Here is a 16,087-nt window from a genome sequence, read left to right as displayed (position 1 = left end):
TGTGTTGGGTATGTAAACATACTTCTCTATAAAATGTTTTCCTTATGTGCCCTTACAGGTGATATACTTAATAATATCGCAACCTCTTTTCGGAATGTACTTATTGGTGTGCTGGTAGGAACAATTTTGGGATTTCTTGTTCGCTATTTTCCAAGTGAAGATCAGGTAAATAAAAATAAATCAACTTTAGAAGTATAGTATTAGCTATTTTTTTCAAAAATTTGAACTTTAGAAGATCCATGAAATATTAAATTTGATGTTTACTGTCTTTTCCCAAAAGTAGCCTCCAATGACTACTCTGTTTAAAACTGAGCACAGTTGTGATTGATACAAGTCAGTGCCCTGACTGAAGTATTTGCTTTCACACTGGAAAATAAGGAATATTAGGAAAAACTTTGATGAAGCACTGTGTAAATTGTATACTTATAAATGTAATGAAGATGTTGAGAGAAAAAATACATAACTTTTATAAAAGGTTATGTAATGACTAAATACACTTAAATGAAAATATGTTTTGTAACCTGTTCTGCTATGAACAGAGATAACGTATCTTCTTGCTATGTTGTTGGTGAAGTTAAGCTGCCTAATGCATAATAAATTTACAATGGATACTTTAAAAGAAAAATGTACTTAATTCAGAGTACCATATCCATTCCACCCCACCCTTCTTTCTTTTTTTTTTATTGTTGTTCAAGTACAGTTGTCTCCATTTTCATCCCACCACACGCCCCCTTCCCACTCATCCCCGCCTCCTACCCTCAAACCTACCTCCTTTGGCTTTGTCCATGTGTCCTTTATATATGTTCCTTGAAAGCCCTTCCCCTATTATCCCCCATTATCCCTCTCCCCTCTCCTCTCTGGTTACTGTCATTTTGTTCTTAATTTCAATGTCTCTGGTTGTATTTTGCTTGCTTGTTTGTTTTGTTGATTATGTTCCAGTTAAAGGTGAGATCATATAGTATTTGTCCCTCACCGCCTGGCTTATTTCACTTAGCATAATGCTCTCCAGTTCCATCCATGCTGTTGCAAAGGGTATAAGCTCCTTCTTTCTCTCTGCTGCATAGAATTCCATTGTGTAAATGTACCACAGTTTTTTGATCCACTCATTTACTGATGGGCACTTAGGCTGCTTCCAGTACTTGGCTATTGTAAATTGTGCTGCTATGAACATTGGGGTGCATAGGTTCTTTTGGATTGGTGTTTCAGGATTCTTAGGATATAATCCCTGCAATGGAATTGCTGGGTCAAAAGGCAGTTTCATTTTTAGTTTTCTGAGGAAATTCCGTACTGTTTTCCACAGTGACCGCACCAGTCTGCAATCCCACCAACAGTGCACTAGGGTTCCCTTTTCCACCCCACCTTTCTTCACTAAATTACTTTTTGACTTCTGACAATTTTTTCTAGTCTCTTTTACCTCACACTTTTCCTTAAACATTTTAGAGGAGATAAGACTCCCATTTATCTCTGTATATTTTCTGAGTTAAATTCACTCCCTTTGACTAAGGTAATACTACTAAACTCAGCCCTTCCCTGCCCTGAAGAATGTACCATTACTCTTGTATTTCTGTAATATCCACCTTGATTTGCCTATAACAACTGTTATAGCTAATGAGGTATTCAGAGATTTCTTTTTAAGAATTTGTAATATATGTTATATAGAACTACAAGTGATATTGGTCTCTTTTTGTTTTTTCTTCACTTACAAAGTATTTTTAATTTTTATTAAACATTCTTAGAGCCACTTAGATTTACAGAAAAATTGAGGTTATTAAAGTTATATTTGGGAGGGGGGTTGTTTTTTTCTTTTTCATTAAATGTATTGGAGCAACACTGGTTAATAGGGTCATATAGGTTTTAAGTGTACATTTCTGTGACACATGATCTATATATTGCATTGTGTGCCCACCGCCCAGAGTCAAATCATCTTCCATCACCTTATATTAGTCCACCTTTATGCGTTACTACCCCCCAACAACACTTCCCTCTTGTAACCACCAGACAAGAGGGAAGGGTTATATAATAGTCTGTGTGTATAAGTTTCAGTTTCATATCCCATATATGAGTAAATTCATACAGTTCTTAGCTTTTTCTGACTGAGTTTCATTTAGCATAATATTCTCAAGGATCACCCATGTTGTCACAAATGACAGTATTGCATCTTTTCTTGTGACTGAGTAGCATTCTGTAGCATATATGTACCCCATCTTCTTTATCCAATCTTCTATCACAGGACATTTAGGTTGTCTCCATGTCTTGGCCACCATGAATAATGCTGCAATGAGCATAGATAGGAATGTATATATCCTTTTGAATAAATGTTTTTGAGTTTTTCAGGTAGAAACACAGAAGAAGGATTGCTGGGTCATATTCTACTCTTAACTGTTTGAGGAAACACCATAATGTTGTCCACAGTGGCTGTCCTGGGTTCACATTCCCACCAGCAGTAGATGGGGGTTTGTTTTTCTCCACGAGGTCTCCAACACTAGTTATTGCCTGTCTTGTTGATAATAGTCATTCTAACAGGTGTGAGCTGGTATCTCATTGTAGTTTTCATTTGTATTTCCATAGTAGCTAGTAAAGTTAAGTATCTTTTCATATATCTGCTGGAGATTTGTATGTCTTCTTGGGAGAAGTGTCTGTTCTGGTCTTCATCCCATTTTTTAATTGGATTATTTATTTGTTTGTTATTGAATCATATGAGTTCTTTATATGTTTTGGATATTGACCCTTTATTTGCAAATATCATCTCCCATTTGGTAGGTTGTTTTTTGTTTTGTTGGTGGTTTCTTTTGCTCTGAAGAAGCTTTTTAATTTGATACAGTCCCATTGTTTATTTTTTTAATTCCATTTATTTATTTTTAGAAAGGAGAAGGGAGGGAGAAAGAAAGGGAGGAAAACATCTATGTGCGAGAGATAGATCAATCAATTGCCTCCTACACGCCCCCAATTGGGGGCCTGGCACACAACCCAGGCATGTTCCCTGGCTAGGAACTGAACTCACAACCTTCGGTTCTCAGGCCGGCACTCAATCCAAAGAGCCACACCAGTCAGGGCCCATTCATTTATTTTTACCTTTATTTCCTTTGCCTTCGGGTGCAAATTCATGAAACATTCTCCACAACCAAGGTCCATAAGTTTAGTGCCTATGTTCTCTTTTGTGTAATTTATTGTTTAAGATCTTACATTTAGGACTGTGATCCATTTTGAAACTGTAATCCCATTTCATTGTTTTGCATGTGGCTTTCCAATTTTCCCAGCACCATTTATTGAAGATACTTTCTTTTCTCCATTGTGTGTTATTGGCTCCTTTGTCTAAAATTATTCACCCATAGACATATGGTTTTATTTCTGGGCTCTCGATCCTGTTCCAATGGTGAGTTTATGCGTTTTTCTGCCAGTTTCATTCTGGTCTTCGTAGCTCTGTAGGATAATTTGAAATCAGGTAATGTGATGCCTCTGGCTTTATTCTTTTTTCTCAGGATTGGTTTGGCTATTTGGGGTCTTTTGTGGTTCCATAGAAATCTGATGATTTTTTTTTTGTTCTACTTCTTTAAAAAATGACATTGGGAATTTGATTGGGATTGCATTAAATCTGTGTATTACTTTGGGTAATATGGCCATTTTAACTATGTTGATTCTTCCAATCCATGAATGCAGAATATCTTTCTATTTCATGGTATCTTTTTCAATCTCTTTTAATAACAATTTGTAGTTCAGTGTATAGGTTTTTCACATCCTTTCTTAAGTGTATTCCTAGGTGTTTTTTCCTTTGGTTGCAATTGCAAAAGGAATTGTTTTTTAATTTCTTTTTCTGAAGTTTCATTATTAGTATACAGTAAAGCAGTGGTTTTTGTACATTGATTTTGTGTCCTGCAACTTTATTACATTTGTTTATTGTTTCTAATAGGTTTTTTGGTGGAGACTTTAGGGTTTTCTATGTACAAAATAGAATCATGTTAACTGCAAAAAGTGACACTTTTACTTTTTCCTTCCCAATTTGGATGGCCTTTATGACTTTCTGTTGCCAGATTTCTCTGGTCAGGACTTCCAGAACTGTGTTGAATAAGAGCGGTGAGAGTAGACATCCTTGTCTTCTTCCTGATTTTAGATTAAAAAAAACTCAGTTTTCACCATTGAGTATAATATTAACTGAAGGTTTGTCATATGTGGTCTTTATTATGTTGAGGTACTTTCCTTCTATACCTATTCTATTGAGTGTTTTAATCATAAATGGATTTTGTATCCTATCAAAACATTTTGTGCATCTATTAATAAGATCATATAAATGTTATCCTTTGTTTTGTTAATGTGGTGTATCACACTGATCAATTTGCATGTGTTGAACCATCCTTGGACCCATGAAATGAATCCCACTTGATTGTAATATATATTTTTTAAACATATTGTTGTATTTGATTTGCTAGTATTTTTGTCTAGGATTTTTGCATCTGTATTCATCAGAGATATTGGTCTGTAGTTTTCTTTTTTGTGTGTTATCCTTACCAGGTTTTGGTAAGGGTTACGGTGGCCTCATAAAATGTGTTAGGAGGTATTTCCTCTTCTTCAGGTTTTAGTAAGAGTTTGGAAGGATAGGTATCAAGTCGTCAGTGAATGTTTGGTGGAATTCACTAGTGAAGCCATCTGGTCCTGAACTTTTATTTTGGGGGAGGTTTTTAATGGTTGTGTCAATATCTTCACTGTTTATTGATCTATTTATATTTTCCAATTTTTCATGACTCAGTCTGAAAATATTTCTAGGGACTTGTTCATTTCTTCTAGGTTATTGCATTTGGTGGCATACAGTCTTTCACAGTATTCTAGTATAATCCTTTTTATAACTGTGATGTCTTTACTAATCCTTTTTCATTCATGACTTTTATATAAGTCTTTTTCTCTTTTTTCTTCAGTAAGTCTAGCCAGGGGTGTGTCAATTTTATCATCTTTTCAAATAATCAGCTTCCTGTTGTATTAATTTTTTGTATAGTCTTTTGTTCTCTTTTTCATTCAATTCTGCTTTAATTTTTATTATTTCCTTTCTCCTGCTGATTTTGGGTTGCTTTTGATCTTCCTTTTCTAGTTCCTTAAGATGTAATGTTAGGTTGTTTACTTGGGATTTCTCTTGTTTCTTGAGATAGGCCTGTAAAAATATAGTTTCCTCTTATTACTGCTTTCACCGCATCCCAGAAGTTTTGATATGTTGTATTGTCAATCTCATTTGTTTCTACATATTTTTGGCCTCACCTTTTATTTCTTCTTTGACCCAGTCTTTTTTTAGTAATATGTTGTTTGGCCTCTATATTTGTAGGTTTCTTTATACCCTTTATGCAGTTACTTTCTAATTTCAAACATTGTGGTCAGAGAATTTTTGATGCTAGTTTTGTGACCCAACATATGTTCTATCCTTGCAGTGTTCCATGTGCACTGGAGAAGAATGTATTATGTGATATTCTGGGATGAAAGGCTCTGTAGATGTCAATTATTTTCATTTGGCCTAATGCATCATTTAAGGCTGATATTTCTTTATTTATTTTCTTCTGTTTGGATGATCTATCTAGAGCTGTCAATGAACTACTAAGGTCACCAACTATGATTGTGTTTTTGTCTGTTTCTCTCTTTAGTTCTATCATAGTTACTTTATATATTTCAGTGTTCTGATTGAGTGTGTGTATATATATATATATACATACATCTATATATGTATACATGTACATGTATACATGTATATATACATTTAATCCTCACCTGAGGATATGTTTATTGATTTTAGAGAGATAGAGAAAGAGAAACATTGATGTGAGATAGGAACAAGGATTGATTGCCTCCTTTATGCACCCCAACTGGGTACCAAACCCACAACCTTTCTGGTGCACGGGACAATGCTCCAACCAACTGAGGCACCCAGCCAGGGCAGAGTGCATGTATATTAAGAAGTGTTATGTCTTCTTGCTGTAGTATCCCTTTTATCATTATAAAATGTCCATCTTTCTTTACTTGTTACCACTGTTATCTTGAAATCTATTTTGTCAGATTTAAATATGGCTACACCTGCTTTTCTGTGGATGCTATTTCCTTGGAGAATCATTTTTCACCCTTTCACTTTGAGTCTCTAACTTTTTCACTTTGTGTCTCCAGAAGGAAGCATATGGTTGACTTGTGTGTGTGTGTGTGTGTGTTTTATTCAATCTGCTACTCTGTGCCTCTTTATTGGTGAATTTAGTCCATTTACATTTAGTGTGATTACTTATGTATGAGGATTTCCTATAGCCATTTTATCTTTTGTTTCATGGTAGCTCTGCGCCTCTATTGTTTTTTTTCCCTTTGTGATTCATTCTGTTGTCTTTGGTGGTATTCCATACTTCTTTTCTCTGTTTGCTCTTTTTTTAAATATGTATCTCTGTTTTGGAGGAGGTCTTTCATGTGATTACCATTAGGTTTATAAAAAAAGAAATTTTCATATATACAGTAGTCCTTTTTCTTTAAGTGCATCTGATCTCCCCCGCCCTTATAAATTAAGACCTTTGCCCCTCCCCTTTTATGTTTTTGTTATCACACATTATCCCTGTTTATGCTGTATGTGTGTTGGTGATCTTATTCATAGTTTTGTGACCTTTGTTTTTTGTTTCAGGAAGAAAAACCTCCTTGAGTATTTCCTGCAATACATGTCTTCTAGAGCTAAATTCCTTCAGCTTCTGGTCTGCAAACGTCTTTATTTCTCCTTCATATTTAAAGAATAACTTTGCTGGATATATTTTTCTTGGGTAATTTCTTTCAGTAGTTTGAATATTTGGTTCCACTCTCTTCTGCCTCATAGAGTTTCTGCTGAGAAGTCCTATGATAACCTGATGGGCTTTCCTTTATAGACTACTTTCTTCTTTTCCCATGTTGCCTTGAGAATTGTTTCTTTGTCATTAATATTTGACAGTTTTAATACAATATGCCTTGGAGAAGACCTCTTTGTGTTGAGGTAACTAGATGTTCCATTTGCTTCTTGGATTCAAGGGCTGTTTCTTTCCATGGGTTTGGGAAGTTCTCATCAACTATTTGTGTGAATAGGCTCTCCATTCCCTTATTTCTCTCTTCTTCTTCTAATATGTCTATTATTTTCATATTGTTCTTTCTGATGGAGTCAGATAGTTCTCATGGAGTTATTTCATTTTTTTTTTATGTTCAAGTCTCTCCTTCACTCTGCATCATTTCTAGAGTTCTATCTTTGATATCACTAATCCATTTCTCTATCTGGTCTGCTGTATTTCCTATGCTTACTAGTTCATTCTTGATCTCTTTTAAGAGTTCTACATGTCCAAAATTTCTATTTTCTTCCTTTGTAAAGTTTCAATCTCTTTAGTAAATACTCCTTTTGTTCATTGGTTTTCTAAGCACACTAAATTGTCTGTCTGTACTTTCTCACATCTCATTGAGTATCTTCAGAACAGCAGTCTTGAATTTTCTGTCATTTATGCACATATTTTCATGTCTTTAAGTTTGTCTTCTGGAGATTTTTTTAATTTGCTTTCCTAGCTGCCTTCCTACCTTGGTTATTCATGGTATTTGATGGGTTCCTTCCCTGTCTAGGCATCTAGCACTCCTCAAGTAGATTGATAAGAAGTCTTCATATTATTTTCCAGTAGGCGGTGTTGAGTCATAAGGTTTTAGCTCTGTGAAATCCCGGTGCTGTCTTCCATAGCCAGATGCTGCCGCCAGTGTAGCTGTGATGTTTAGGGGCTGGGGTGGGGGAGGGGGGGCGCTGGGGAAAGCAGCCAACTTCTTTGTTTCGACCTCCTGGTAATGGCAATGTCAGATCTCATGGGGTCCCCTTGTGCACCAACCCAGGGACTGGTCACAGAATGCACCATTTGCTCAGGGAAAAAGGCAATTCTGTAGTACCAGTTGTCAGGTTTGCAGACAATGTGCTCTGAAATCCAACACCAAGGGTGAAGGGAGGCAACCTGTGGGAGGCTATGAGGCAGGAGGTCTCCATGGCTTTGTTTCCCTGTCTGGAATGTTGCCACACCCCTTTGCTGTGTTCTTGCCCGGGTCTTTGTGTGCAGCTGCAGCTGGTACTACCCATCCCTGCAGGCTTGCCCACTGAATCTCTTTGCTCATCTCAGCTGAAGGGAGAGCCAGCCACAACCAGATTCTTCCCCTCTCCAGGCTGGGTCCCACAGTGAGATACCCACCCCTTCACACCTGCTGCAGGACTATGTTCATAGATGTCTCAGCCCTTTTCCCTTCTCACATCCCCTATTTGTTCCCACCTGCCCATCTCAGATGTCTCAATGCACGGATCTCTCAGGCATGTTTGTGGGTCAGGCAGGGAATCTTTTGTTGAATTACAGCTGTTCAAACTTCAGGGAGAGAGACCAAAGGGGTCTCTCACAACACCATTCCTCTGACAAGTTAAATATTTTAACCACTTTACTGATGTTAGTATCAGAGATGTGGCAGATAATTTTTTTTAATTTTTATTGTTATTCAATTACAGTTGTCTGCATTTTCTCCCCATCCCTCCACCCCGCCCCAGCCAAACCCACCTCCCTCCCCCCACCTCCACCCTCCCCTTTGATTTTGTCCATGTGTCCTATATAGTAGCTCCTGTAAACCCTTCTCCCCACTATCCCCTCCCCACTACCCTCTGGCTATTGTTAGATTGTTCTTAACTTCAATGTCTCTGGTTATATTTTGTTTGCTTTTTTCTTTTGTTGATTATGTTCCAGTTAAAGGTGAGATCATATGGTGTTTGTCCCTCACCCATCACTTGTTACAAAGTCCACTAAAATATTTGATTAGGAAGAAAGTCACAGTTTTAAACGTTATTTAATATAACATATAGAGACATGGTGTCAAAAGGTTAATAATAAATGATAAATATTGTGAATATTGTATCATATTTAATACAAATTAATTTTGTAAAAATTTATCTAGACTAATCTTCCACTGAAGAGAGCAGTCCTCATTTTGAGCATGTGTATTACTGCTGTCTTAGGCAGCATTCACCTTGGCATACACGGAGCTGGAGGGCTGTGTACACTAATGCTGACCGTCATTGGAGGAATGAATTGGTCCAACGGAAAGGTAAATATTTTTAACCACCATTTTTAGTGATAAAATCACTGCATTTTTTATATTAAAATGGACGTTTAGGAAATCTCATTCTAGTTGGAAGATATTCTAGAAGTTCGTATCTTTGAGGAAGTGTACAAATCAATAGAGAATAAAGCATTTAGGAAAAGGACCCACACAAAAACACAATCAGGAGCTGAGTTCACATCAGGCCTAATTTTCCCCAAGTTTTATGAAATATGAGTATATGATTTTATTGATTTAATTATTTTCTTACTTGAAATTTTAGTTTTACAATAATACATGAAAACATGCTCTTAAAAGGTTAAACAATACAGAAGGTCCACATATAGACCCAATTGTAAAAGACTGCTTCCCCCCACCACTCCCAAATATCCAATGCCCCTTCCCAGAACTAATCGTGTCCTCTAATCAGTCCCCTATTTGTAGACATTTGGATCATTTTTATTTTTTGTTATTGCAAACAGTGCTGCCATGAACAGTCCTGTTCATGTGTCTTTTTGCAAATGTACAGCTCTTCTGTGGGAATATATTCCTAGACATGGAACTGCTGAATTTAGAAATGTTATGTTTCTGTTTTGATGGGTACTGCCAAATTATCCACTCAAAAGTTTTTATTTATTTACACTATTTACTACCAACAGTGTAGGAGAGTCCCTAATACTTCAGCCCCTCGGTGAGTAAAAACTATATGCCATTGTTCATGAAATATTATTCAGCCATAAAAAAAACCTCAAAATCTTGCCATTTATAATAACATGGATGTAAGTAGAGGGTACTTAGCTAAGTGAAATCAGTCATGCAGAGAAAGACAAATGCTGTATTCTTTTACTTGTATGTGTAACATAAAAACAAAACAGCCCTGAGCAGCGTGGCTCGGTTGGTTGGGCGTCATCCTGTAAAGTGAAAAGCTGCGGGCTCAATTCCCGGTCAGGGTGTGTGCCTGGGTTGCGGGTTCTGTCCCTGGTCAGGGTGCATACAAGAGGCAACCGGTGGGTGTTTCTCTCTCACATAGATGCTTCTCTCCCTCTCTTTTACCTTCCCTTCCTCTCTCTCTAAAAATAAATAGATAAAACCTTTTTAAAATAAAAATAAACAACAAAACAAACAAGATAAAACAAAAATAGATTCATAGATATAGAGAACAAACTGATGGTTGCCAGAGGGGAGTGGGGTGAGGGAATGGGTGAAAAGGTGAAAGACAGTAAGAGGTACAAACATCCAATTACAACATAAATAAGTCACAGTGATGTAAAGTATAGCACAGGGAATATAGACAATAGTATTGTAATAATTTTGTTTATGAGGTCTTTTGTCTAGAAGTAAAATTTCCTATAGTCAAACCAGTCAGTTTTTCCTTTTTTATTTTGGATGCAGTATCTTATTTAAGAAAGATTTTTTTACGCAAGATGATAAGATTCTAAAACTTTAGTAGTTTTTGTTTTGTTTTTGCATTTAGCTCTTTAATCCATCTGGAATTTATTTCTGTGAATGCTCTGAAATAAGGGTGTGTGTTTATATATATATTCACATACATATGAATATATACATATAATAGATATATATACACACATATAAATAGGTATAAATTAAATAGTCAATTTGGGCCAAATTATTTATTGACTTACTGTTAATTATTCAGTGACTTTTAAGTGCCTCTTTTAACATGACCTACACCCTCACATATCTAAGGTCATTTCTGGAATCTAATCTTCCTTATCTATTCCTATAGGTATTCTACTTTAAGTCTATCTTAAACCATAACTCATAGTTTTACATAGAAGATTTTCTCTCATTTATTTTAAAAATACTTCTTGGCTTTCCTACCCATATTCTTTCTTAGATAAATTTTAGAATCAGCTTGAGATGTTCCCTGCCCAAAATTATACTGGCTTTTTGTTTAGTATTCCAATAAAATCAGAATTATGAATGGAATTAAATAGTTATTAAATTATAATTAAATAAATAAAATCAAAACTACTAGAATTCTCTTTTTGTACGATAAAGGAAATCAGACAGTAAAAAACTGGACTTTAAGGATTAAAAATAACAAATAGGATAATGTGCTATAACAAGGAAAACAATATTGGTTTTTCTGTTTTTCCCTCTTTTAAACTTCACTTTTATAAACGGCAATCAGAAAACCCAGACATAAAAGGAATAGTTATAAAGGTAATTTATGCCCCAAACAAAGGATATCAAAGTTTTATGTATCTTCTGCTTAAATAGATAAACCCAGATTAAGCTAAAATCTCTTCATCCAAGTTCCTGGAGAAGAGCCAGAGTGCTGTTGGTCTGCAGGGGCTTTGCTGTGGTGACCACATCACTGGGAAATAGTACTTGGAGAGATTTGTTTTCAGAGGGGAAGCTGGGCAGGCAACCTCATAAGAATCTATATGTTTTGGTTTGGTTTTAAGGAAAAAATAACTTTGAAGTTTCCAAAATGGGTTCTTTCAAAACAGCCTAACAGATGAGCAATTTTTTTTCCTGTGGTTGAAGACTATCGGAGTTCACTTCCATAGGACTGGGTTCCAACATGATTGTTGGTGGGGTGTTTGCCTGATCTTATGTTCTCATCGGGCATGTTGTGGTTCTGTCTTTGTTCCGTTACCTTACAAAAGCTAGATTTCTTGCTTAACCATCAGAACATGTCTCCAAAGGCCTTAGTTATTTCATGAAAAAATTACCAAATATTTTTATTTTACAGCTTTGTGGATTTCTTTTAGTCAAATTCTATGTAAGTGTTTGAGTAAAAGAATTAACCAACTTTTAACTTTTACTGTTTTAACATTTCTCCTACAAATAAAACATCTTAATTTTATGCATTAAAATAGACTTTAAATCTCTGAAATGCAGTTATTTTTATATTTTTATGTGCCACAATAACTAAAAATGTATTACTCCTTTCAACAGATTAGAGTCCAAAAAATTATTACAACTGCATGGGATGTTTTTCAACCCCTTCTTTTTGGTTTGGTTGGATTGGAGGTATCTGTTGCATCTCTTAAATCAAATGCTATTGGTAAGAATTATTACAGGCATGAAAAACGTAAGAGTTGGAAATATTTAAGAAAATTATGAATCATTTTTGGTTTTATTTACGGTATGTCTTTGAATGCCACAAGGACCTTCTTCAGACACTCACGTTGAGACATTAACATACATTTGCTCTTCTTGCTCCTGTGTGCGCTCTTTGTTAGCAAAGACAGACCACTTTCTCCCTCCCTGAGTGACCTGAGGGAGTGAGGATTGGCATTCTTTTCTGAGGAGAAATATTAGCTCCTATGGGCACCCTTTGAATACTTTTATTTATAGTGAAAGTTCAAAGTCTGTGACCTCAGAATTAAATATAATTTATCATACTATTCATGGTACCTCCACCATAAGATAATCTCTTGCACTTTACATCAAGGTCTCCATTATTTTGCATTTTTATGATTGTTATTTTTACTTAAAAAATAAAGGCAGAAAGAGGCAATAGCCTTAAAGTGTTTTCAACATGTTTACAAATCATATCTCCAGATGTGAAGAACCACTTCCTCCCAAGTATTGTTACTTATGTTTGTTTTTATCTGTTGTAGGCATTTGTGTTGCTACCATGAGTTTGGCATTATTGGTTCGAATTTCGTGTACATTTCTATTGATGTCTTTTGCTGGGTTTAATGTTAAGGAGAAAATATTTATTGCTCTATCGTGGATGCCCAAAGCTACAGTCCAGGTAAGGACATATTAAGTAATTCTAATAATTTTACTGTTGATTTTTAAAAATTCTAAATGACAAATGTTTGCCTAATCACAAAATATGCGCTATTCACCTTACTTGTAAAATGCTTGATTGATCATAACTACTTATTAAAAATTATATGATCTTTTAAAATCTCAGTTTTAAAGTCAATTTTTCTGAACTTGAAAAGTATAATTTTTATGATAAATATTTCCTTAACTTATGAAAACATTTTTATTTTCCCAAAATATAAAATAAGAACATATCTGAAAATTGGACCCTTTGAGTTTTGCTGAATATTGTAGAGCTGAATATTATGATTTTAAAGTAGAGAAACATTGATTCATTTTAAAACATATCTTTTCTACCCCTAGCACCCCCTCCACCACACATTAATGCACATATGTTATTACTAATTACACACTTATTTTGTATGACTATTAGATTACTGACTGACTCTTCCCATTAAATCACGGGAAAAGGATAGGAACCATCTCTGGGGTTTTTTCCCCACTGTTTTTCCCTAGCATTTAGCACAGTCCCTGGGAAGCAAGAAGCACACAATGAATAACCATTGCATGCCTACAAGAATGAATATATGAAGGACGTAGTTTTGTCCCTCCTACTAAATAAGGTATTACTACTTATTGGCAGACTCTTTCACCTGGCAGCACAATGTCTTGATTCCCTGGGATTCTTTTCTCCATTGTTATTCCAAAACAAAAGCTTCTGAGCTTCCATACAACAAAATTCTCTGTCGTGGTTCGAAAGCAGGCCTCTGGGGCTGGACTACTTGTTTTGAATACCATGTTACTTGCCTATAACCTTAGGTAAGTTAGTTAACACTCTCAGTGTCCAGTTTGTAGATTCCAAACCCCACGTCAGTTTTACTGTATCACACTGCCTCCCAAGTAGGAAGAACAAGATCATTAAAACCCTAGTGAACGTAAGAAACCTGAGTGGTTTGCGTTGTCTTGTTACAGCCAAGAACCAAGCGGATGGTAACAGCAAGTAATCAACCCGCTGCTCCCATAAAAACTTGAGGTTCCGAGAGCCATGCAGGCACTCAAATATACATACACACTTAAACAGGGGAGAGCTGAGATGACAAAAATTCAAAGTCAGCCCCCAAATGTCTGCACGCCGACATGTCACTGTTTCACTCTTCCCCCAGATATATTTGCTGGGAAGAATATAGAATTAGTGAATAACTCATGAAAATCCTTTGGCACTGTAAGTCATGCCTCTTTTCTAACAGGCTAGTACAGCTATTTTCGACCTTTTTCATCTCATGGCCCACATAAACTAATTACTAAAATTCTGTGGCACACCAAATATATGCACATATTATATATTTTGTGGATCTGACAAAAAAAATAGGTGTAATTTTGATTCATTCACACCAGACTGCTATTGTGTTCGCTGTTGTCATTTTTTAGTTTGACAATCTAAGGGAAAAGCGGTCGGTGCCCGTGACTAAATATAAATAGTCAGGTACTGAGGTATTGCATATTTTAAACATTCTTGCAGCACACCTATTGAAAATCGCTCGTCTAGTACTAGGGTTTGTTTATTTTAACAGAGCCGTTTGCTTTTATTAAATGTTAACTTTGTTTAACATTTTTCATTATGTCTCATCTTCCCTCACCCACCCCCACCGGAATGCAGGCTGTATTAGGTCCTCTGGCGCTAGAAACTGCAAGAACCAGCGCACCCTACCTGGAGGCGTATTCGAAGGATGTGATGACCATAGCCTTTTTAGCCATCCTAATCACAGCTCCAAACGGAGCTCTGATTATTGACCTCCTGGGGCCCAAACTACTTAAACGCCATGTGGTCCAAACGAAATAAAACTGGAATTAACAAGATTAGAACTTCCTTACAAGTTCATTTGTCATCACCTGCCTGCTTTTTTAATGAATTATCTTACATGAGAGGAAAAAAGGTACAAACATGTGAAGAATACGTAGAACCAAGGATTTAATAAATACGTGATTTGACTACAGAACTTTTCTATGATTTTTTATTGCGAAGTTAAGTTAGTAAAACAATATAAAATAGATTGTCCTCTTCGTATTTGCACATTTCAATAACAAAATTCATCTGTAAATACCAGGGAAAGTTTAAAGTAATCCATCAGGCTGCACTGCTGTCCTGATGCAAACTAAGCACCTGTCTCACTTGCTTTTGGCTCAACTAACCCTCTGAACTTCAGGGCCCTCACTGACCACATCATCATCACTTCCTGCCCCCTCACCAGCAGTTCCCCAACAGTTCTGACCTGTATCAGCTCATCTCTCTCAAGTTTTCTTTTTCTTTCACTGACAACATATTACTTAAAAGTCTTTTGGCAACAATTAACGTAAAGTCCTATAAAGTAGTCTTCAGACATGTACTGTCCTTAAGAGGGAGTGTAACGTGGGCTACATAGTTCCTTTTGTCTGAGGGCAATTGCTACAGAGGAACTTGGCTGCAAACAAACCTTCAGCAGAGACGGTTGAAGCCGGCAGGGGAATGAGTGCCTCAGTCGTACGTGTACTACAGAGTACACTACTGTCCACTCCTCGTGCCATTTGGATCCATTGCTCCGTATAATTTCACTGCATCCAGGAAAAGCTCCTCCAGAATTCTGGTTGGTTTCTTTTGGTGGGGAAATTTGTGAGGTAACGTCAGTGGAATGAACGGCAGCCACTTAGCTTGGCAGCTGGTCTTGCACCCTCAGCTGATCCACGTGCTGTCTGTTCTACACTCCTGTCACCCTCAGCTCCATTCCTCATCCACTGAATGTCGGGTGCCACGCTCAACCGTGGCTACTACACTCGTCTACTTTAAATCACGACATCAACTCTAAATAAGAGGTTGCCTAGAGTTCCCCCAGGGGATCACTTGGGTGCCTAATACATTCCTCTCTGCTTCTGTTTTGTTTTGGAATTGAATCGCAACCACTTTTTTTAATTATCTTTATAATTTACCTTGTAAATGAAATTTTTACTGTCATTTAATTTGGATTTATTAACTGATCAGTATATCTTCTTAGTGAATTTTTACTTTTATTATTATGCATTACAAGGGGGTAAGTTGGAACATTTCGGGACTGATCTAGAAAAATATATGGCCATGAGGTGGCACTAGTGCACAAGCTTTATTTGGGTAACACTTTGACAAGTCTGCACGCTGGGGAAAGTCCTAACAGCGGGAGACCATCCAAAGGCATAAAGCCTTGGGGGCTACCGTCCAGAAGGGAAGGAGGGCAAGGGGACTCCTGCAGCAGAGAGGGGTTCT

General features: G+C 36.5%; 1 protein-coding gene across 1 annotated transcript in view; it reads left to right on the top strand.

Moving 5' to 3' along the window:
• The window catches only part of LOC112317692 (sodium/hydrogen exchanger 9B1), an 80,326-nt gene extending 65,567 nt beyond the window's left edge, over positions 1–14,759 (top strand). The window contains exons 5-9 of the mRNA XM_053922510.2: positions 59–165; positions 8,923–9,072; positions 11,995–12,103; positions 12,663–12,799; positions 14,474–14,759. Coding sequence (XP_053778485.1) covers positions 59–165; positions 8,923–9,072; positions 11,995–12,103; positions 12,663–12,799; positions 14,474–14,656 — 686 coding nt within the window. The 3' untranslated portion in view covers positions 14,657–14,759. The remainder of the gene's footprint in view (positions 1–58; positions 166–8,922; positions 9,073–11,994; positions 12,104–12,662; positions 12,800–14,473) is intronic.
• The last annotated feature ends 1,328 nt before the right edge of the window (positions 14,760–16,087 follow it).

The sequence above is a fragment of the Desmodus rotundus genome, chromosome 4 (assembly GCF_022682495.2).
Source record: "Desmodus rotundus isolate HL8 chromosome 4, HLdesRot8A.1, whole genome shotgun sequence".
Taxonomy (NCBI): domain Eukaryota; kingdom Metazoa; phylum Chordata; class Mammalia; order Chiroptera; family Phyllostomidae; genus Desmodus; species Desmodus rotundus.
The sequence above is the reverse complement of the archived record's forward strand: the minus strand, read 5'-3'. Positions and strand labels throughout refer to the sequence as shown.